Source organism: Meles meles, chromosome 18 (genome assembly GCF_922984935.1).
Source record: "Meles meles chromosome 18, mMelMel3.1 paternal haplotype, whole genome shotgun sequence".
Taxonomy (NCBI): Eukaryota; Metazoa; Chordata; class Mammalia; order Carnivora; family Mustelidae; genus Meles; species Meles meles.
This window is the reverse complement of record NC_060083.1, coordinates 57,591,313-57,613,160: the sequence shown is the minus strand read 5'-3', so window position 1 is coordinate 57,613,160 and position 21,848 is coordinate 57,591,313. Positions and strand designations below refer to the sequence as shown.

General features: G+C 59.1%; 1 protein-coding gene across 1 annotated transcript in view; it reads right to left on the bottom strand.

The window, feature by feature from the left end:
- Positions 1-18,939, bottom strand: part of TTYH2 (tweety family member 2) — a 37,838-nt gene extending 18,899 nt beyond the window's left edge. The window contains exons 1-4 of the mRNA XM_045984556.1: positions 18,696-18,939; positions 10,992-11,164; positions 6,162-6,273; positions 20-240 (exon numbers count right to left, since the gene is read on the bottom strand). Of these exons, the coding sequence (XP_045840512.1) occupies positions 20-240; positions 6,162-6,273; positions 10,992-11,164; positions 18,696-18,824 (635 nt within the window). The 5' untranslated portion in view covers positions 18,825-18,939. The remainder of the gene's footprint in view (positions 1-19; positions 241-6,161; positions 6,274-10,991; positions 11,165-18,695) is intronic.
- Between the last annotated feature and the right edge of the window lie 2,909 nt (positions 18,940-21,848).

Genomic DNA, 21,848 nt, shown 5'->3' with positions numbered 1-21,848 from the left:
CCCTCCCTCAGGCCCTCACCTGTAGTATTCCACGTAGCCAGTCTGGTCGGCCAGCTCGGTCAGCTCTGCGGTGACCTCCCTCCACACCGGCAGCCCCGAGAGCTGGACCAGGATGTCGGCCGCCATCTGCTGCACGAACTTCAGCGTCTGGATATAATCGCCCCGGGCTGCAAAGATCTCACTGAGCCGGGCCAGGTGCTGCTCGAGGTCCACCTTCATCTTCTGGGTGGTTCCGGACACCTGCGGAGGGGCCAGGGTTGTGCATCTGGCCTCTGGGGGGAGGATGCGTGCAAGCCGCAGGGGGGGGGGGGGAGGAGGCGTGCAAGCCGCGGGGGGGGGGGGAGGAGGCGTGCAAGCCGCAGGGGGGGGGGGAGGAGGCGTGCAAGCCGCAGGGGGGGGGAGGAGGCGTGCAAGCCGCAGGGGGGGGGAGGAGGCGTGCAAGCCGCAGGGGGGGGGGGAGGAGGCGTGCAAGCCGCAGGGGGGGGGGGGAGGAGGCGTGCAAGCCGCGGGAGGACAGAGAGGTCCTGCCGTCCCCCAGCCCTCACATCCCTGTACCAGGGTGGGGGGCAGGCCTGACCCGGTCGAAACCAGGACCGGGGCTCCCAGATGGGGAAACAGACAGGAGAATCCATTTTGCTTCCTTAAAGAGGATTCCCTTAAAACTTGAAACACCTTGGATCTGAAATTCTTTTTCGGACCAAGGGATAGAACGTTGAATGGAAAAGTTCCTCTGTTGCTACCAGACCTTCTGTTCCCACAGTGGGATTTCTAAACACCTCCCAAGAGAAAGGCTCTCTTGTGGACCCAGCAACAGCTCCCGGCCTCCGGAGCCTGCGTGAAGCCAGAACAATGACACTTTGAAATGACATAGACGGACCGATCCTGCCTTGGAAGAGCCTGGACATGTGGCTGGAGGAGGTCGGCCCCTGCTCTGGGGACTTGGGCCCCGCCTCTGCCCCCACCCCACCCTGGGGCAGGTCCGTCCTGCCAGGTGGATGGACAGGCTCCCTCCTTTGGCTGCGCTGCAAGGGCCTGGAGCTGGGAGCTCCAGAAGGAAGGAAGCGACTTTCTTTCCAAAGGTACAGAGGGAAGGACAAAGGTGGTGACTGTCTTTGGCTTTCCAACCAGGAGCCCAAGGACGGCCTGGTCCTGGAGAGGTGCTTCCAAACAATCCAGACGCAGGGTCCCTGCCGGACCCAGGGACACGGCCTGAGAACCCCCAGCTCGCCCCTCCAATCAAGCCTGCTCTGAGCCTGTGTGCCGGCAGCAAGGGCAAGAAAGGCTCTGTTGGATAATCATATCGAAAAATGGGCAGAAGATATGAACAGACACTTCTCCAACGAAGACATACAAATGGCTATCAGACACATGAAAAAATGTTCATCATCACTAGCCATCAGGGAGATTCAGATTAAAACCACATTGAGATACCACCTGACACCAGTTAGAATGGCCAAAATTAGCAAGATTTTGGAACGTGTGTTGGAGAGGATGTGGAGAAAGGGGAACCCTCTTACACTGTTGGTGGGAATGCAAGTTAGTGCAGCCACTTTGGAGAACAGTGTGGAGACTCCTGAAGAAATTAAGAATAGAGCTTCCCTATGACCCTGCAATTGCACTGCTGGGTATTTACCCCAAAGATACAGATGAAGTGAAAAGAAGGGCCATCTGTACCCCAATGTTTATTGCAGCAATGGCTACGGTCGCCAAACTGTGGAAAGAACCAAGATGCCCTTCAACGGATGAATGGATAAGGAAGATGTGGTCCATATACACGATGGAGTATTATGCCTCCATCAGAAAGGATGAATACCCAACTTTTGTAGCAACATGGACGGGAATGGAGGAGATTATGCTGAGCGAAGTAAGTCAAGCAGAGAGAGTCAAGTATCATATGGTTTCACTTATTTGTGGAGCATAACAAATAACACGGAGGACATGGGGAGATGGAGAGGAGAGGGAGTTGAGGGAAACTGGAAGGGGAGATGAACCATGAGAGACTATGGACTCTGAAAAACAACCAGAGGGTTTTGAAGGGGGGGGGGGAGTTGAGGAACCAGGTGGTGGGTAATAGGGAGGGCACGTACTGCATGGAACACTGGGTGTGATGCCAAAACAATGAACACTGTTATGCTGTAAATAAACAAATAAAAAAATTAAAAAAAAAAAAAGAAAGGCTCTGTTGCCGAAACTGTCGCACCAAACCGACAGGTACCACCGGCTGGAAGGCGGCGTTAATCCTCCCCTGGGGCTGGAAGGAAGATAAAATGTCACCGAGGGGCATCATCCCACAGGCAGCCCTGAGAGGCCTCAGAGACGACACTCCCCGTGACCAACTCTGCTGCTGGTGCGTTAGGGAGACTCTATGGCACCTCTGTGGCCTTTCACATCTGTGCTCCTCTGCGGGTGCCCGGTTCCAGACAAGAGAACGGCCCTCTTTGTTCTGTTTGGCTTTGTTTTTTCAATGTCAGCAGCTTGTTCCATTTCCAGGCTTGTTCTCCGTTCTTACACGCTGGGTAAGGCCTAAGAGATACTCGGGGTTGGGCTGTTTCTGGCTTCATGCGGAAGAAAAAAGTCATAACAACGATCACCCCAATCAACTCTCCTTTCAGCTCAATGAGATCAACATACAAGTGCTTTAGAACCATTGATCCGAAAGGCACCGTTACTAAGTGCTGAGATCGGGGTCTTTTTATATTCCTGTATTATATACGAGGAACTTTGGAGCAAGGGGCTGCTAACAATGTCTTTCCGCAAGACGACTTCTCCTTCCCTAGCTCATGATTTTAACTTCTTCATTTCTTAAGCCTCTTCTTGAAAACAACCAAAGCCAGTAAACATCTGCCAGGCCCTCTTTTTCCCTCCTGATGTCCTCTCAAAGGAAATAAACGAGCAAACAAAAATTAAAACCGTAACACTGACCTACGTACAGCCCCCTGTTCCCCACTCCACCGCCGGTCCTCAAAGGGTTCCCTGGGGCCCCCAAGAGACAGGGCGGCCCTGGAGATGCCGCAGAGACTCCCCTGGGGAAGGGCTCTGTGCACAAGAGGGACAGCTCAGCGACTCAGGCTGGTGGGGGGGGTGGGGCGAGCAAGCAGGTGCGGGAGCCCTCGTCTCCCCAGGATGGAGGAGTGGTCCTCCAGGTGCGGTCCCTGGACCGGCAACAGGGTGACCAGGAGCAAATTCCCAGCCCTGTCCCAGACTTCCAGAACCAGAAACTTCGGGGAGGGCCCAGCGATCTGTGTTGATCAAGCATTCCGGGGAATTCGGATACACGCTCAAGTCTGAAAACCTCCAGGTGGGGAGGAAGCTTCTCTACTTTCTGGGGTTTTCTAGAAGGGCGGCCATACTAGGGGACAGAGGCGTGGACCCTCTGCCAGTTTGGGGAGGGACCCCATCTCAGATCCCGAAGGGAGCAGCGAAGACCAGAACACCCGGGTTCAGGTTCTTGCTCCAGAACACACTGGTGGCCAATCCTGCAACATGAATGCAACCCCGCCATGCCCTATTCCTCACCCAAGGCTGCCCACAGGCTTGCTGCTGGCTCTCCCGTGAGAGCCCGGAGGAGCCACACTGGCCACTGGAACGTGTGGCTCAGAGCTGAGTCAGCCAAGCTCCTGGGGACCTTTAAGCTAAGACCCTGAGCAGTTAGAGGTATGCCTGGTCCCCTGTGTGAGTCACTCGCCGAAACCCAGGCCCCGCTCACTGAAGGAGGGGAGGTGGATGGGGGGCACTGGGCCAGAGAAAGAACCCACCTGGCACTCCCAAATGACCCTTTCTGACCCCGCAAATCAAAGCGTGCAGCTGATCCAGAAGCCTGCCAGGCATCCCTGAGCCTTGAACAGCGGCAGGGCCCTCAGGGTGCAAGGGTGCAGGTGTGGGGCTTCTGGTCCAGGAAGGGAAGCGCTGAAGGGTTCCCCTGACTCTGACCTGTCCTTCCAGTCCTGCCCTCCCCCTGCCCCACAAACCCAAGCCTCCTGTTTCCTTCAGGGTGATTAGAGGAACACACATCATGACAGTAATTATAATAAGGACACGCATTGTCATAGTGACCCCGACTTGGGGGGGACTTTGTAGATTACCAGGCACTTTCACTTACATTATCTCACTGAACACCATTTCTCTGGTGTTTGGCCTTCACTCCTCGGATCTGGGGATCCCTCCAAAGGCTGCCGCCTCCCTTGCAGCCCTGGGGACCCAGAGTGTCGGGTGCCCTCCCCGAGGCCCAAACCAACTTCTCAGGTCCCACCCAGCAAGGGCCCAGAGCTCCGTCTCTCTGCCGGGAGAAAATGCCTGGCTCACCCAGGGGAAGCAGGCCATGGTCCTCACCGGGATGGAGGCAGCTCCCAGCTGGTTCGACCATCACAAAACCCTGGGACTCCTGCGACTTCCAGACTTGGTTCAGAGACAATGAGGGGCTTGACAGCCAGGGACACATAGACTTCTTCCCTTTGGGAACATGGAGTTCGGAGACGTGGGTCTTGCCTTAGAATGTCCAGACCTGGCCTGGAGCCCTCACTCAGCCCTCGTGGTGGACAGGCCATCCTGGGGATTCATTCTAGCTGTTTCCCTGTCCATTCTCATCTCACGGGATAGGACACAAACAACCCAAACTCTCCCATGAGGATGGCCCTGGGGCTCTCTCTCCTTACTCCTCAGGAGAGACAAGGGCCATTCCTTACAGTGGTCATGAGTCAAGCAGTGCAGGTCATGGCTCTGGGGCCTCCGCAGGCAGGGGACTCCCCTTTCGGGGCTGGGTTTCTCCTCTTAGTGGGTCTGGTGCTGGTGGGTGGGGGAAGGGCAGGAGGTAGAGCCTAGAGGCCAGAGCCCCTTCCCTTCCAGGGCAGAGGTAGGGCGGAGGGGACCCTGAAGGTGAGGTCCCTCCCATGCCTCCAGGGCTGCTCAGGCCATACTGAGCCTCGAGGCTGCCCTCAGCTCCCCATCCCAGCTGCCCCCACCTCGCCCCACAGAACTGCCTCTGCCCAGTGTCTGGACGACTCAGTCTCCCAGCAATGGGTACCAGCAGGCACGGGCTGCAGGACAGGCGGACCCCGGCCTGGCCTGTGAGGGTCCGCTCCCCAGGAGGCCTCTCCCTGAGGCCAGAGCCCCATCGGCAGCCTTCCTGGGTCCGGAGGAGCAGCAGGACAGTCCCCTTTAAGGTGTGCCCCCCCCCACCCCCCTGCTCCCACCCCAGGGCTGCTGATGGATTAAGGCCTTAGAGGAGCTTAGGGAGAAGGAGGGGGCAATGAGGTGGAATCCTCTTCCAGAATCCTCTTCTAACAAGTACCAGGGCAGTGTCCAAATGCTCTGGCTGGGGCTGGACTTTGGGCTTGAGGCTGCCCGATGACATAAACTGGCCATGTGCTGAGGTCGCCGCCCCCTCCCAGCCGCGGCTGGGGACCTGGTCCAGAGGGGACGGGGAACAGTGTGGAAAACTGCCTTTTGCCTTTTCCACTGAAGCCCGGCTCCTGCGGGTATGGGGTCTACCTGGGAACCAGCCCCAAACACCTGCCCCTCATGATGAAGGTGACAACCACCTGGGGTCTAAGAGGCCAAGGTCGGTGTTTGAGAAAACCTCTCCCCCTTGGTCTCTCACTCAGGCCAGATGCCCAGCAGAGTGGCTCCTGCCCTAAAAGGCCAATACCCCTTCTGGCCAGCCGGCACAGTCCCCCGTCCTGAGTCCCCAGCCGGAAGCCAGAGCCGCCACGACACCTCGCTGAACCACCCCTTGGGCTGTTTCTCTTGGATTTGAAAAGACTCACACCTTGACCTTGTCTGGACCCCATGATACTCCACATGTAGCAGCTGAAGCAAACAGAGCACAGCGTGGGGCTGATTTCCCTCATTCGGTCTGCCCTTGGACAAACGGGGGTGGGGGGGGGAAGGCTCAGCCCTCCCGGAGTCCACAGGGCTGGATTCCACGGCTGCCTCCGGGACCCCCCAGGACCCAGTCCGCCTTTGTCCTCGCCCCTGTCCTCACCACCCCTCCCCGCCTGAAGAGCAGAAATCGCCTGTTTACTCCCAGCAGGACCAATGGCAGCCCCAAGGGGAGTCCTGCCCCCCCCACCCCCGGGGGGCCAAGCTGGGTCGGATGTGACTGGGGCCCTTGTTCTGAGCACACTGACCTCACGGGCTGCACCCGGCCGGGCCCGGCGCCTTACCAGTTCATCTATCCCGGAGAAGGTGTGGTTCGCGTTGTCCAAGGAGTAGATCAGCTGGTACACCCCGTCGTCGGTCTCGCTGTTTCCATAGAAACCAACGCCCACCGCAGCACTACAGGCAAGACCCCAAGGTTAGAAGTGACACGCAGAAGAGAACGTTGTTTTTTAAATACAGTATTTTTTAGAGCAGACGTTATTTTATTTTATTATTTTGTTTTATTTTAATGAATTTCAGTAGGCTCCATGCCCACCGTGGAGCCCCACGCAGGCCTTGAACTTACAGCCCTGAGATCAAGACCTGAGCTGAGATGAAGAACTGGATGCTTAACTCGCAGAGAGACCCAGGGGCCCCTAGAGCCGTTTTAGATTCACAACACAGCTGAGTAGGGGTCTAGAATTTCCCACACAGCCCCTGCCGCCCTAACAGCCACCTCCGTTCCCACCACTCCTCACCACGTTCATACACTCATACGCCAACACCGACACGTCGTTATCCCCCAGAGTCCACGGTTCCCGCTAAGGACCACCACCCTTGCTCTGGTTCGTTCCGTGGGTCTGGGCCAATGTATGGCACCCGTGCACCATTACCGTATCCTACAGAGTAGCTGCCCTGCCCTAAAAACCCGTGCTCCACCTATCCACCCCTCCCTCCCCACAACCCCCCGATCCTTCTATGGTCTCCATCGTTCTGCCTTTTCCAGAACGTCCTGTGGCTGGAGTCCCCGCATGGAGCCTCTTCAGACTGGCGTCTTCCACTGAGTGATACGCATTCAAGGTCCCTCCATGTCTTTCCACGGCTAAGTAGCTCCTTTCTTTTCAGCGCTCTGTGGACGGACCACAGTGTATGTACCCATTCGCCCGTTGGGACCTCTTGGTTGCTTCCAAGTTTTGGTGATTACGGATAAAGCTGCTATAAACACACATGGAAAGTGGACTTTTGCCTAAGGAGCTATTCCCTGGGGGTGTGGGAGGTGACCCGGGGGGAGGGGTGAAGGTTCACGGCCACCTTGTCCCTGGCCTGGCTGACTAGCTCTATAGCACATTTCCTGTGGGCCGGGAATACTACTACTGTCTTCAAGCCCAGCAGCTCCAAAGGCAGCAAAGACCACTGTTGGGGACTTTGGGATTCTGCTGCGGTAGACCTGGGACCTGCACCTTCACCAGCTCCCCAGGTGACTGTCATCGGGGAGGCTCGGGGACCACCGAGGTCTCTCCTGAAACCTCCAGGAGCTGGGGACCTTCCCTATTCTCTACCCTTCCCCTCTGCTTCCTCACAGCACCCACGAGGTGGATGGTCAGCTGATAGAAAGTTCCTTCCTCCACGGAGCTGAAGCCTACTTTCTGTCTCTTGACTGTCCTTGGGGGCAGCCCAAAATAAGCCTCCAATTCTATGGGATGCCCCTTAGACATCCAAATGTGGCTCCGCGTCCCCTGTCCCTCCTGCTCTCCAAGTTGGATGCGTGTCCTCCATCCAGACCCCAGTCTCTGTCATCACGGTCCACCAGGTTCAAACCCTCCTCCAGCTGGTCACTGTCACTCTGGGTGAGGCCTCCACGGCCAGGTGTCTATCCAGCTCGGAGGACTGGGCGGCTAAGCCCTGGCACCCCCTCTCCGCCCCGCTGACCCCGTGGTCTACAACACCCCTGGGTTTCCTCGCCGGAACTGCCGCCAAGTCCAGCCTCTCCTCCTTCCTGTAGCACTGCACTAATTCTTGTTTTAAGCAAAAGCAGAACTTTTAAAATCTATCCCTGTGAAACTGCATCGAGTTGGTACCCATCCAACATTCCAGCCTGGACAAATCATCTCGAATCTCGCCTACATCATCCGCTGTATTTCATCCGACATGCGCCACCAGGGACGGGGGAGTGGGTGGGGGGCGCACATCTGGAGGTTCACTAAGCCGCCTGCTGACTCTTCATCCAGAACACTAACTTCGGGGCCGGGGGGTGGGGAGACGAATGCACACGTGCACACATTTACACGTCTTCTTTTTCTGTTCACGAGGAAGAGTCTAGGATGGAACCCTGAGATTTTAGAGAAATCTCCTCCTAGGATGGGCTCGGCCCCGAGCACGGTGTTTCTGGGGAAGGGGTCCGTGGACCACAGGGCAGAGTCACCCCGAGTGCCTGTTATCAGTGTAGGTAAGGGGTGCTGCCCCCCGCGCCCACGGCAGCCTGTGCACAGAGGCTGCTCTGTTCTTGTGTGTAACGCAGACGGGGACACGCGCTGGTGACAGTCTGGTGTCCTGCGAGTCTTCTGTGCCTTCAACCAGAATGCGGGTTCAACTCGTTCTGACTCCACTGAACCGCACCACTGTCCAGTCGGTGTCTCTCCCCAGCGCCCGCGGGACCACACGTCCAGCCGAGATGCTTGAACGTGAGATGCCCTGGAGTTCTAGAAGCTTCTAGCTGGTGACTTTATTATTTTGGACAAATTTTTATTATACCCTGACAAATGCCTCTTGTTGACTCCTTGTGTTTATAACTTTCTCTATAACCCCCTCTAGTTCTCTGTGTCCTGATCTAGTGTTTTCTGAGGATTCAGCGTCAAGCCAAAGCATTTCCATCCCTTGCCCTGTTTTTGAGCCTGGAGGTATTCTCATTTTCTGCCTTCCCCTAGTCTGGGTTTAATGGAGCTGGCCCAGGAGGGCACCTGGTCTTTCAAGACCGGAAATCGCCCTGGCTGTTTAATGAGGACCTCCCAGCTCCCTCTGGGCGTCATCGGTCCTGCCTGGGCCACACAGACTGTTCTGTTTGAGGGAAAAGACAGAATATCTTTCCCAGGGATAAAATTCTGTCTCCCACACAGAGGGGCACGAGGAGCTCTCCTCCTATACCGCTGACTGTCTGGGGAACCTACTGTTGGGACTTTCTTCGATGGAATGAATCTCCCCTCTTCTCCAGGATCCTAACTGTCAGAGCTCAACAAGTCCTCCCGATCCCCCCCAATCTCCCCTGGTCTCCCTCTACTTCTGCCTTTTCTACTCCCTTTCCAGGACTCTCCCCCCCAGCTCATTCTGATCTGAGCACAACCCCAGCAAAGATGACTGGTGACTATTCCACTTACGGCTGATCCCCAAGACCCCATGTAGCAGCCCAGCCCCTCACCTGCTCTCTCTGCTCTAGCCACACTAGCTTCTTTCAGTTCCTTAAAATGTCCTCTGCTCCCTCCTGCCACAGGACCTTTGCACACTCTCCTCTTTCTTCTGCCTGAAGTTATCTCCTCCTACCCTGCCCCCACCTTTGCCTGGTCATCCTATGGATCTTGGTGCCCGTGAGCCAGGAACGCCCAACTCAAGTACACCATCGCCTTTATGTTGGTTCTTTTCTTCCAAACTTACTCCTTAGTTTGTAATTACTCAAATCAAATGTGTGATTCTCCGCCTCTCCCAATACGCCAAGAACCACAGAAGGCAGAATTAGTGCCTGGGCTTCCCGCAGACTCGCGCTTGCCTGGTGCAAACAGCCTGTAGAATTTTGTAGAATGAATCATGCCACATGTGTTCCTTCTGTTCTGAGTTTTCCTGAAACGGCCGGTAATTATTACTTACTGGAACTGGCCCTCCAAAGTCGTTCTTACTCTTCCGAAGTATTCTTCTGACATTTGCAGCATTTTTGAAAAAAAAAAAATCCGAGTTCACACGGAGAGGGCTGGCCGTGTAGAAGGCACTCCTGGCTGCTTCGCTGTCTCCCATCTCTCCCTGCCCACCCCCCGGGGGAGGCTTTTATTCCATTTACTTCGTGGGAGCGCCTCTCTGCTGGAGTCAGACTTGTCTTTGAACTCCTGACTAGAACTCCTTCCTTTCTGTTTATGATTTAGGACCCGGCGGCCTGTCCACCCCCCTCCCCCCGCCAATCCTCCACCCAGCCCTAGCACTCAGCGCTTTGGCACGACCACGACGCTGCTTCCGGCTCCTTCCTATCTTGGCTTAGGTGACCCTCATGCAGCAGGACAGGCCGGGCTGGGAGCACGTGCTAACGGAGAAGAAACCCAGGAGTGAAGTGAGGCTAACGGCCCGGGCGTCGTCACTCCCAGCACCGCTGTGCCCCGCCTGCCCCCCCCCGCCCCCGCCGTCCTGCTGCCCAGACAGAGGGCCAAGTCCCGTTGTGGGATCTTGGATGCAACAGGCACTTAGCAAGTGGTCTTTGCCCCTCGACAGTGACCACCCCCAGGAGCATCTCACGGCAGGATCTGAGGCTTTGGAAAAAACCTCTGTGGACACGAGAACAAGAACAACACAACCTCCAGAAAACAGAGCCAGCAAGCGTGCGGATCCTGTCTGGGCAACGTGGGCTCTCACATGGGGTCAGGAACCCTCATTCGCTGTCCAGAGCAAAGAAGGCCCAGAGGATGACACTAAGAGCTACTGATCTCTTGAGACGAATGGACTGGATGGAGACTGTAGTCAAATTTTCTCTGACCTTGCAGAGCAGCCGGGAAGGTCCCAGGACCCAAACGGCCGACATCCCCCTCTGTCCAGGAAGGCTGTCCGGGTCTGCTAGGCATGCCCCGCCAGGCTGACCAGCACTGCACCGGGACACAGGCACACTGGGGAGACCCTCATCACCACCCCACCCATCTGACTCCTGCTACTGGGTGGGGAAAGGGACAGCTTTCACCCTGGGAAAGTCTCTGCTGTCACAGTACCCAGTGCTTGGACAGGAGAATGTGGCCAGACAGGAGGGGCCCCTAGGGTTGGGGGGAAGACCCAGGAAGACCTTGGCGATCAGGCCCATTGTATTCCTGATTTCCCCCCACGGTGGGCACTGGAGAACCCCCCCCCCGCCCCACCCGAGCCACACACCAAGCCCAGTGCATGGGGACACTCACCAGCAGACGAGCCCGGCCACCACCGCCGTCCAGGTGATACAGCAGGAGTCCCGCCGCTTGGTCTGCACGGCCTCGTCCGGCCTGCAGCAGCACACGCAGACCACGTAAGTCGTGAGGATGATGAGGTTGAGGCCCAGGCAGATGGCGGCCACCAGCCCCAGGAACAGCAGTGACTGAAGAGAGGCCCGGGGTCAGAACTCGGCCCCACGGTGGGGTTCGAGAAGCACCCTGTGCTGGGGTCCCGAGCTCCCCGTGGGGCTGGGGGTAGCCTCTATCCCCTCCTCTGCCCTTCCTCCCTCCTCCTCCTCTCAAACACACCATGCCTGGCGCTCGGGCTGGGCAGGGGCATGGGGGCAGAACGCGCTTCCATGCAGACGGGGTGGGCAGAGGCCGGGAGAACAGTGGATGCGGTCTGGGCTGCTGAGGCAGAGGTGAGGGAGAAGGAGCAGCTCGAGGCTGGGCCCCGGCTGGCAGTTTAGGATCCGGACCAGGCCCTGCCTGAAGAGCTCCTCTGAGCCGTTCAAGGGACCGGGCAGGAACCGCCAGCCGGCAGCTGTGGGGGGTGAGCCGTGTGGCTGCAGGACAGACAAGGGTCTGGGGGCCGTGGCCTCCTGGAGGACACCGGGTCTGGGCAGGATGTTTTGGAAGCTGAGAGGAACCTGGGACAGGGCCAGGAAGATGCCTGGTGCACCCGCTTCCTCTGAGCCTTGTTCTAGATGCTGGGGTCCCTCCAGAGCAACAAGAAGGCAGCTCTGGGCTGGAGGGCTGGTGGGGAGGGGCAGGGTCAGAACATGTACCATGGGGTCCCTTTCACTGAAGCCGGAGAGGGAGAGCCGTCCCCACAGGCCAGGGGAAGCAGCCAAGCCCCGATTCTGGAGAGGGCAAGAGGGGCTGCCTCAGACCAGCAGAGCACCTCGGGGTCCTGCAAGGCGAGGCCCAGAGGCACCCCCCTCCTTGCCCTCCAGTCTCCCGATGCAGCCAGATGGACACCAGATGGCACCAGGGTTGGTGGCCGCCGGCCAGGGCTGGACCTGGCCGTCAGTCAGCCTCACACTGCTCCCCACGTGCCCGCCGGTGATTCCGGCTCCACAGCCCCCGGCGCTCTGGTCTGCTCTGCTGGGGTGGGAGCCTGTTTTGGGGAACCCGGTGCTGGTGGTAGTGAGGCAGCGTCTTCACAGAGGAGACAGCCATGAAAAAAGAGGCTGGGCTCTGCAGTCCTCAGGCCGGGGTCCCTTTTGGGGGGTGGGGGGGTGCGGGGCGGAGCCTCACCGTGGTGAGGCACCTGCTGGGTCCACCCTGTCCCGTCCCAGGTCTGTGAGGGCTCGGGTTGGCCTTTGGAGCCCTGATTCAATCTACTCCTCCTGTCGCCCGGACCTGCAGGCTTCTGAGCCTCACGGACAAGTGGCCCAAGTGGCAGGGACAACCCGGAGGAGGGCGGGAGAGGCGGCTCATTTGGGAGCCAGGATGGTGGAGGTGCGTGGCGTGGCTTTGCCTTCCCCCTTCAGCAGTGTGGCTGCCCCCAGTGAACCTGAACACATGAGCCCAGCGGAAGTGTCCCTGATGTCCTCACGGTGTGGCGGGGCCAGGGCTCTCTGCCTGGAGCACTGGGCTTGTCCTGTGACCGGGGCAGGAGGCCCCCCACCCTGCTGAGAAGGTGGAAAGGAGCCGCCACCATCCTGTCCCCACGACCCTCACCGGAGTGCCCTGGAGCCCCAGGCCAAGGTGAAACCGGCCAAGGAGGACGAAGAGCCGGATGACAGGCGCTCGCTACGCAAAGTGAAGTTCACGGACCCAGCACAGTATGGCCTCTCTGAGAATGCAGAACCTTGTTAGAAATGCAGGGTCTCAAGCCTTGTTCTGGGCCCAGAAGGACGTCTAGACATGATCCCAGGAGGTCAGTGTCCCGCAAGTCTGGGGGGCGCCAAGGAGCGTCCACAGACTTTCTCAAACTTTTTCCATAAGCTTAAGCTTTTCTTCAAAGACTCGCTTAGCAGAGCCCCACTCTCCAGGGCCTCCTCTGACTCAGACATGCCAGGCTGTATCCTGGCCAACCTTGTGCAGGCCCCCGAGACCCCGCTGCTAAAACTCAGGGTCCCCCTAACTAATAGGCCAATCACTACGCAATGCCCCTGCCCCACAAGCCAGCAAGGCCACGCCTGGTCATTTACCTTACAGAAAAGAGGCCGGTGTCCCCCCCCAGGATACGACCCTGAATGTCCCCAGAAGCTCAATACCCTGGTAACAGCCCCAGAGCAGAGAGGACACAAGTGTCCACTGACAAGAGAACAGACACACACACCGCACGGTCGTCAGAAGCAGGAATACCAGGCAGCCACGGGAAGAAAGCCACGGCCACAGACGGCGGCGCGGGGGATCTCACAGACGGGCGGGTGGGGGAGACGAGCCAAATGGCAGACACACGGCGCAGTCAGAGGAGCGCACCTACGGTGAGTGACAGGTGCGCACAGGAAACTCCTCTGCGAAGGGATGGACCGTGAGGGGCTCCTGGGGGGTCGGGAATACTCTGTCAGGCTGTTTTTTCTCACACACGTATTCAGGTGGAGACTTAAAACTGCACTTTCTGGGGCACCTGGGTGGCTCCGTCGGTTAAGCGTCTGCCTTCGGCTCAGGTCATGATTTTGGAGTCCCAGGATCAAGTTCCGCGTCACACTCCCTGCTTCTCCCTCTCCCTCTGCCTGCCCCCTTGCGCTCTCTCTGTCTCAAATAAATAAAATCTTAAAAAAAAAATTTAAAAATTAAAAAAAAATAAAAGAGCGCGCACTTTTCTACAAGTTGCTCCTAATGAAATAAAAAGAAAAAAAAAGGCAACAAAACCTGGATGGACCTTTTGTATACGCTAGGAGTGATTTGTGTCCAGACCTCCCCGCAGCTACCCTGGACTTCCCGCTGGTGTGGGCAGTCTCAGTCTTCCCCCAAACAGGAAAATCTGGGACTATGCCATGCTCCCCCCCCCCCCCCCGAGGAAGCACCACCAAGAGGGCTGGGGCTGTCAGTCCCCCCAGAGCTCGGCCAGCTGCCGCCCTCCGTCTGTGTGGCCGCTCCCCTACTTTGTGCTCTCAGACACCCCCCGCCCCCTACCAGCCCAGTCCGGAGGGCACGGCCTCCCCACCTGGGCAGCTGGCCTCAAGCAGGGAGAGGCGGGGCCTGGGAAGCCCAACAGGGCTTTTGGGTGAGCAGTTCACCTCTGGATCTCTCCCCCACACCAGTGCTGGGTGACAAGGGGGGGCAGGTTTGGGGGCAGGGAGGGAAAGGAGGAAGTTGGGGAGCGGAGAGGAGGAGGAAGGAGTTAGGAGGGCGGAGGGAGCAGTAGCCCAAACAGCAGAAGCCCACCCCCACCCCCTTCCACCACGTGGTGTCACCTGCCAACCTCTAATAGGCCATTATTTTCCTGCCCCTAATTAACTCTGCAAGTCCCCCTGTGCGTGGCAGGTGGGGGTGGGGGAGAGCAAACCTCTCTTCCCAAGGGAGCTGGGAGCTCTGTTCACAGGTCGCCTGCTCGGACAGAGCCGGGGAAGCAGCTGACCACCTCAGGGCCCAGCAGCCACCCCCTCCCTGCCCCGCCCGGCGCCGAGCCACCACCGTGCCCACGGCTCCACAACGTGCCCACGGCTCCACAACGGGGCCTGGGCTCCAGCCTCCGCCCTCAGCCAAGTGACTTCAATTAGTTCTGGTTTGCCACTTTGTAATGGGAAACCCAGAGCAAGAAACCAGGGCCCAGGCTGGGACGGGACTGACGGATACGCACGCTGGGAACGCTGACCACGAGGGGGTTCTGCACTAGGCGCGGGAGAGGGCAGCCGTGGGAGTCCCCACCCCCACCCAAGGGGTCAGGAGACAGCTAGAGAGTGGGCTGGCCTGGGGGCGAGACCCCAGGGAGGGGAGCTGGAAGCACTTGGGAGGAAAGGGTTAAGCCCCCCCAGTGGCCCCCCAGCAGGGGAGGGGGGCACAGCGTGATTGTCCGATGACCATGACTCAGTGTGCAGGCTAGATGAATGGGGCTTCCTCATCCAACTTGGGCTCCTCGGCTGGGCTCCCAGCCTGGCCTTTCCTCCTGAGACCTGCCCCCAAGGAACGGGGGTGGGGGGAGCCCCACAGTTCTGGGGCTCGCCCCATCCTGTCCCCTCCCCTGGCCTGAAGACACCCTCGGGACTCTGGGGAGCCTAGGAGCTGAGCCACCCGGTTAACACATGAAAATACACGTCTAAGCGTAAAAAGTTAAAAACATCTCCTCTATCTTGTCACACGTGTCCCCAAAGAACGGCCAGTCTACGGAAGCTGGAAAGGAGCCGGGGAACAGGAAGCCCTGTGTGGCTCCTACACTTGGGCAGAGGCAGCTGCTAACATCTGCATGGCCTTTCGGTGTTTCCGCACATCCGTTCCTCGGCGCCTGGTCTTTCTGCCGTGGCGGGGAGCGGGGTGGTGCGGGCCGCTGGAGGTGGGAACTCCAGTGGCTTGTTCTGGGAGAGCCACGGCTGGGTGCAGGGCCAGAGGTCCTTGCTGTGGACACCTGGCCAGCTGGGGGCCAGTCATGTGCGTTAGACCCCCTAACTTACTGGGTCCTTTCCTACTCTCCTTGATGGGGAGGGTTCTCTCCATTTCTATGCCTCCCCCATCCCAGGTGAGAGACTCACGCTGGGAGGTCCAGGCTGCTTCCCCTCTGTACACACAACCTAGAGCTGGGGGTACAGGGTCACGTCCACTGGCGGGGGTGGGGGTGGGTGGGTGGTGAAAGGATCACACATTGGCGGGCTTCCACTGCTCCGCAAGAGTGAAGACAGTGAGTGGGAACCCCTGCTTCTGCAGGAATGTTCTGGGAGCTGAATTTGCTCAGGATATTCTGGGTCTGTCATTTCCACTCTTTTTTTTTTCCCCCAAAGATTTTATTTATTTGACAGACAGAGATCACAAGTAGGCAGAGAGGCAGGCAGAGAGAGAGAGGAGGAAGCAGGCTCCCTGCTGAGCAGAGAGCCCGATGTGGGGCTCGATCCCAGGATTCTGGGATCATGACCTGGGCCGAAGGCAGAGGCTTTAACCCATTGAGCCACCCAGGCGCCCCTGTCATACCCACTCTTGTAGGACCCCCTTTTTCTTCCAGATCCCTGCATAGCTGGTCCCTCCTGAGTTTTCCTCGGGGACTGCACCTGCCCCTTTCCATCCCCACTGAGTCTTTGGTGAGCGCGCACACGCACATCCCCACCAGCCGGTGTCGTTCACACTTGGGGCATGGGTTAGTTCTTCTCTGATCAGTGTCTGTAGAAGAAAATCTCTTCCCTCTGTATCGCCCGATACAGGGTACTGTCGCTGAACACATCACTGAACCCCACGGGCAGCCCGTCTAATGGTTTGTACCACAGGTCCTTACCACGAGCTCTGGGACCCTCTAGGTACGAAGCCGGTTGCATGAATGTCTCGTCTAATACTTGCAGATGAGGGAAGTGGGGCTCAGAGAGGTATGGACACCTGCCATGACAACAGTAAGTGATAAAACGGGGATTCCAGCCCAAGACAGCCCCACCTCCTCAGCTGCCAGAGCCTTGGGCAGCCTTGGTTATCACGTGACCCGCACGTCTGGCACATTTGGCCTCCATCATGTTTGCTAAGTACTCAGATGACTGACAGCAGAAGGTGCCCCATCCACAATGTTAACTGGCCTGCCAACTGGGAGGAAGGGAGCTTCCAAGAGGGACCCATGGTCAGACAACAGGAGGACTTAACCAAGCAGGAGCCCCCTTAACTACACCCAGAGCCATGGTCCAGCTGCCCAGGAAGAGGGACCCAAAGGAAGGGGATGCCTTCTGGAGTCATCTGGTGCCCAGCACCGTGAGCCAAAGGCTACACCCTGAGAGGAGAGGGGCAGGGACTGGGAGCGGGTCCCTCTGGCTCAGCTGCCGCCTCTCCAGGGGACTGAGTGGGTGGGGGAGGTGCCGCCTCCCCCCACTCCCGCCCTGCCACAGCTGCTGGCGGGACAGGTGCTGTCTCTGGGGCCACTGGGGTGGGGGAGAGCCCTAGCACCACCCCTCGGGCATCTGGAGGTCTTCTTGACCCAACCAGTTTAGATTTCCTCCCGTGGAGAGAAGAAAATTATGGCTGGAGACCTTCCCTGCCCCCCAGTACAGGATCTGAGGGCAGGGTTGGGGACACATCAGCAGACAGGGGCGCGCACACACACGCGTGTGCACACACACACACCAACAACAACACAGCTGTCTCAGAAATCATATCCGCCTCTTTTCATGCATTCATTGGGAGCGGAAGATTCCCTGGAGCTATCCCCAGGCGGCCGCATTCTCAGGGAACGCTGACTTCCAGGGCCAGAGCGCTGGGAGCGGGAGGGGCCCAGGAGGAGAGAGCCAGGCTAACCCACCCAACTGCCTCTCAGACAGCAGGAAGGGGTCCCGATTCTCTCCTCTTTCCGGAAGGGCAGGCACTTAGTGCCTGGGGCCTGAGGTTGACAGGGACACTAGGGGCTATTATTAGACTCCCCAGCCCAGTACACTGCACGCCCTGCCTGGTCAGGATCCTGGGCCCTGCAGAAGAAAGGGCTGGTCGGGGAAAGCTAACAGCTCAGCCTCCCCCTCAGCCTCCCGAACTCAGCAGAGGCCCAGCTCTGCCCCAACCTGCCCCACACGGGCAGATCATGTCCGCGAACCTGACACTCTGCAGGCAGAGGCCACCAGGGGTCAAAGTCCCAACATGGGCGGGTAGCTCTCAACAAATGGGACCCGTTCTAGGCTTTTCGGCCTGAATCTTTGACCCAACGGTGGACTGACTCAGGGGCTGGAGCAGGCTTGGCCAGACCTCAGAAGGCTGGGGGAATCTTAAGCTCGGCGCCGGCTGGGAGGTCTGGGGAGCCCCTCCCCCAGCGGGAGTACAGACACGGCGGAGGGAAGGGGCAGAGGGAAGGGCCCCGAGGAGCAAGGAAAGGGCCGAAGTGCAAGAATGAGAGGAGTGGCCGGCCAAGAAGTCAAGACCCCAGAAATCCAGGGCCTTGTTCTATGTTGTACGTACTGAGCAGGGGGTGAGGCTGGGGTGGGATGGGGCTGACCGGGGACACGTCCCTTCCCCCAGATCCCCACATGTGGCTGCGGGCTCTGGGCGCACCAGAGGTTGGTCACCCCCGCCCCGCACGCAGCCGCCTCCCCCAGCCCTGCAGCCGTCCAGGAGAGGCCCGGGCAGAGGTGCTGCCAGCGGCTCCCCCCCTGCGGGCAGGGGCTGGGGAGGAAGAGGGCTGCAGAGTCGAACTCGGGAGACCAGTCAGTTTCTGCTCAAACTTCTCCCAGGCCGCTGACACCCGGAAAGAGAGCGCCCGTCCTGGGACGTCTTCCAGACGGAAGAAAAGCGCGAGGCGCCCCTGGCATCCCCGCAGCTCGCGCGAGGGAGTTCCGCCGGTACAGGCACAAAAGGCCCCCTCCCCCGGCGCTCGGCCCCCACGCCCCGCACGCAGCCCCCGCGCCCTTCCTTCTCCCCGTTCCCCATCGCTGGCAGAACTCCCATGTTTCCAGCTTCCCCGGCCCACGAGGTTCCCAGACGGGAGCGCCGTGGCCAAGAGTCCCGGGGGAGAAAGGGAGAGGGGTGACGAGATTGCGGGGCAGGGTGGGAGGCGGGCCGGGAGGGGGTGGGGACGGGGTGGTGCGGGAACTTGGGGCGCCGGCCGTGGCCCGGGTCGGGGCGGCGCGCACTCACCTCCCGGTAACTCTCATCGCGGGGGTTGAAGGTGCTGTCCACGGGCTGCAGGCGCAGGCCCAGGTGCGGGACGCTGTGCAGCCACGCAACCCACCAGGGCGCGACGTACTCCACGCGCGCAGCCGGCATGGCTCGGCCCGAGTGCTCCCGCCTGCTGCTGCCGCCGCCGCCACCGGGCCCAGGACGCGCGCCCCGCCCATCCCCGCCCCGCCCCGCCCCGCCCCGGCCCAGGCCCCACCCCGGCCCGCCCCGGCCCAGGCCCCGCCCCGGCCCGCCCCGCCGCGCCCCGCCCGGGCCAGACTCCAGCCCTGGGCACGCCCTCGGATTGCTGCAGATCTTGCTCCGGAACCAGCCGGCTTTTCCTGCTCGGGGTTCTGTCTTAGCCCCGCGGGCGAAAGAGATGCAAGAAGTGAAAACTTCCCCCAGCGGCCCCGTTTCTTCACGGCGGTCTCTAGGTCCCGGGCTTCTCGTGACTTATTGTCAAATCAGGATATAGATTGTCAATGCGTGCTGAGAGCCCGGCAGTCCTGGCGAGGCGAGGTGGTCCTTCCTAGGGCTTCCAGGGCGGGTAGTGAGTTCACAGTTTGGGGGCGGCAGGGAGCAACAGTCTGCCCCTGAGTCATCAGTTCTAAATTCACTCTCGTTTATCGAGCATTCGACTGTGTAAACCACGTGTACTCAGAGCAGTGAGTGGTTCTGTCCCGCGAGCGCCCAGCCTATCTGCCCAAACAACTAACTGATGCGGCTTGGAAGCCCTGGGGACCGAGAAAAGCAGCTTGATTGTGCCCGGCAGGCGGCACAGGGCGGGCCTCCGGGAGGGACGGTGGAGCTGACCAGAGGGGAGGGGAGGAGAGCACTGGGAGCGCCCGGAAAGGCGGGACATCTTGAGGAGACACAGGACCGCCCACAGCACACATTCACCAGGTACCTCCTATGTGCCAAGCTCTGCACAGAGCAGGGGTGTGGCGCCTGAGGGGGCAGAAAGATGCAAACTGGTGTCTTCGAGGGGCTTTGAAGAAAAGCAAGAGCCGAGCAGAGTCCGTGGACCAGGATACGCTCAGGTTGATCTGGTAAAGCCTTGTGAACACCTGGCCGGGGTATGCTGAGCACTCACAGAGGCCCCAGCGTGCAAAGGCCGGTTGGGGGAACTGCAGACCGCGTGATGTGATGGGAGGACAGGGCGGGGCTGGCAGGTAGAGGTGGTGCTTGAGGCAAGGACAAGGTCAAGGTAAAGGGCCACCTGAGGTTTAGGTGGGAGTGGAGGAGTTAGGGGTCCTGCTGGATCAGGCCGGAGTTGGACACAATCTGGGGGTGGTCTGGAGAGGAGGCAGAGACATGGGGGAGAAAGGGGACTCCAGAGAAACTCCCAAGTTCCCAGCTTGGGGATCTGGGTGAGTTGCCCTGAAAATGTGGTTGTCGGAGGGGAGCGGACCACAGACGTCCCTACCATGACCGCTGTCAGAGGTCCTGGGGCCGGGAGAGGGAGTCCCGTCTTGTGGTCGGGATCCCGGTTTCCCTGGGCCTGACAGCGGCCATCTCATCTGCGCATGCCCAAAGCTCAGGGGCCAAGTGGGGCGCTGAAGGCCGGAGACAGCTCCTTTTCTCCTATGGGTTTTCATTAATTCAACAATCTTTGGCTGAGCATCTTCTCCGTTCTAGGGAAAATGTGACCAGTAAAACCCCCACGTTCCTGTCTGCATGGGGTCTAGAGTTTACTAGGGGAGGAGAGGCAGCTTTTACCCGCCCCAGTGATGGGCCGCAAACCCCGCAGAGTGCTTTCACGAGTCTCCTGGTGGTAGAGGGTAGAGGGGTAGAGGGGTTTCTCGGGGCGTCCTGGGTGGGGTTCCTGAGCAGAAAGACAGTACATTATGAGCTCGGGGACCGCAATCCGGGTGGGGGTGTAAGGGCGTAAAAGGGGAATCAAGGAAGTACAGCACCATGGCCGGGGAGCAAACTGCAGGCCAGGAACGCAGAGCAGAGGCTGACTGGTCCCGGGGCTGGGGCGGTGTAAGAGGGAAATTTCCAGGGGACGAAACATTGATTGCAGTGGGATTTATACAACTGTAAATGTTTGTCAAAATTCACAGAACTGGACACCAAGGAGGGTGAATTTCACTCTAAGTTTTGCCTCAATAAGCCTTGCTTTATTATTATTTTTTTAAAGATTTTATTTATTTTAGAAAGAGAGAAAGCAGGGAGGGGCAGAGGGAGAGGGAGAGAGAAACTCAAGCAGACACTGTGCTGACAACGGGCCTCGATGTGGGGCTCGATCTCACGACCCTGAGATCGTGACCTGAGCCTAAACCAAGAGTCGGACGCTTAACTGACTGAGCTACCCAGGCGCCCCTCGATCAGTCTTTCAAATAAATACCTTTATTTAAAAAAAAGGAGTGGGGGTTGGGGGTTGGTACGCAAGGGCCATTTTGCCCAAGGCCTGTTAAGGATTGTGGTGTTTGAGGCGAGCCTGCTGCCTGCCGGGGAAAATGGACCTGAATGTCCTGGGGCCCTCGGCAGGCAGGCTCCGACTACTGGCGTGAGGACACAGCCCAGCGCTGCCGTGATGGGCCCTGCTGGGTGCCACATGCCCAGTTCCCCCTCCCGGCCCCTCTACATCGTCAGCACAGGAGGCTCCAGCTGCTGATCCCGCCGCCTGAACACCGGAAGTTTGGGGATTTGGCATTCCTCTAGAAGATTAGAGTCACAGCAGTGATTCTAAGTGCTCCAGGGAGAGAAGGGAGGGCAAGATACCAGAGATCCCAAGTGGGAGGGCCTGCCTCGGGGAAGCGGCCTGTCACCCTGGGGATTGACCTGGTGGTTGGGGGGCCCGGGGTTCAGCCCCAGAGGGAGGGGGTGAGGCATGGGTAGGCCTGCTGACAGGCTTGAAGACAAACTACCAAAGCCCACCCTCAGGGCCAGCGCGGCAGCCGTCTGGGGGCAGCAGTGAACAGCGGAACCTGCTCTGCCAGTCTGCACCCAGTTAGACGGTGACCCTTCTAGCTTCTTCCCCAGAGGCCTGCTAAGGGGACTCCAGAGAAACTCCCGAGTTTCCAGCTTGGGGATCTGGGCGTGGTGCCCTGAAAATGTGGTTGTCGGAGGGGAGCGGGCGAGCAAAGCAGCAGAACAACAGGAGACCGCCGCCTGGGGACTCTTAAT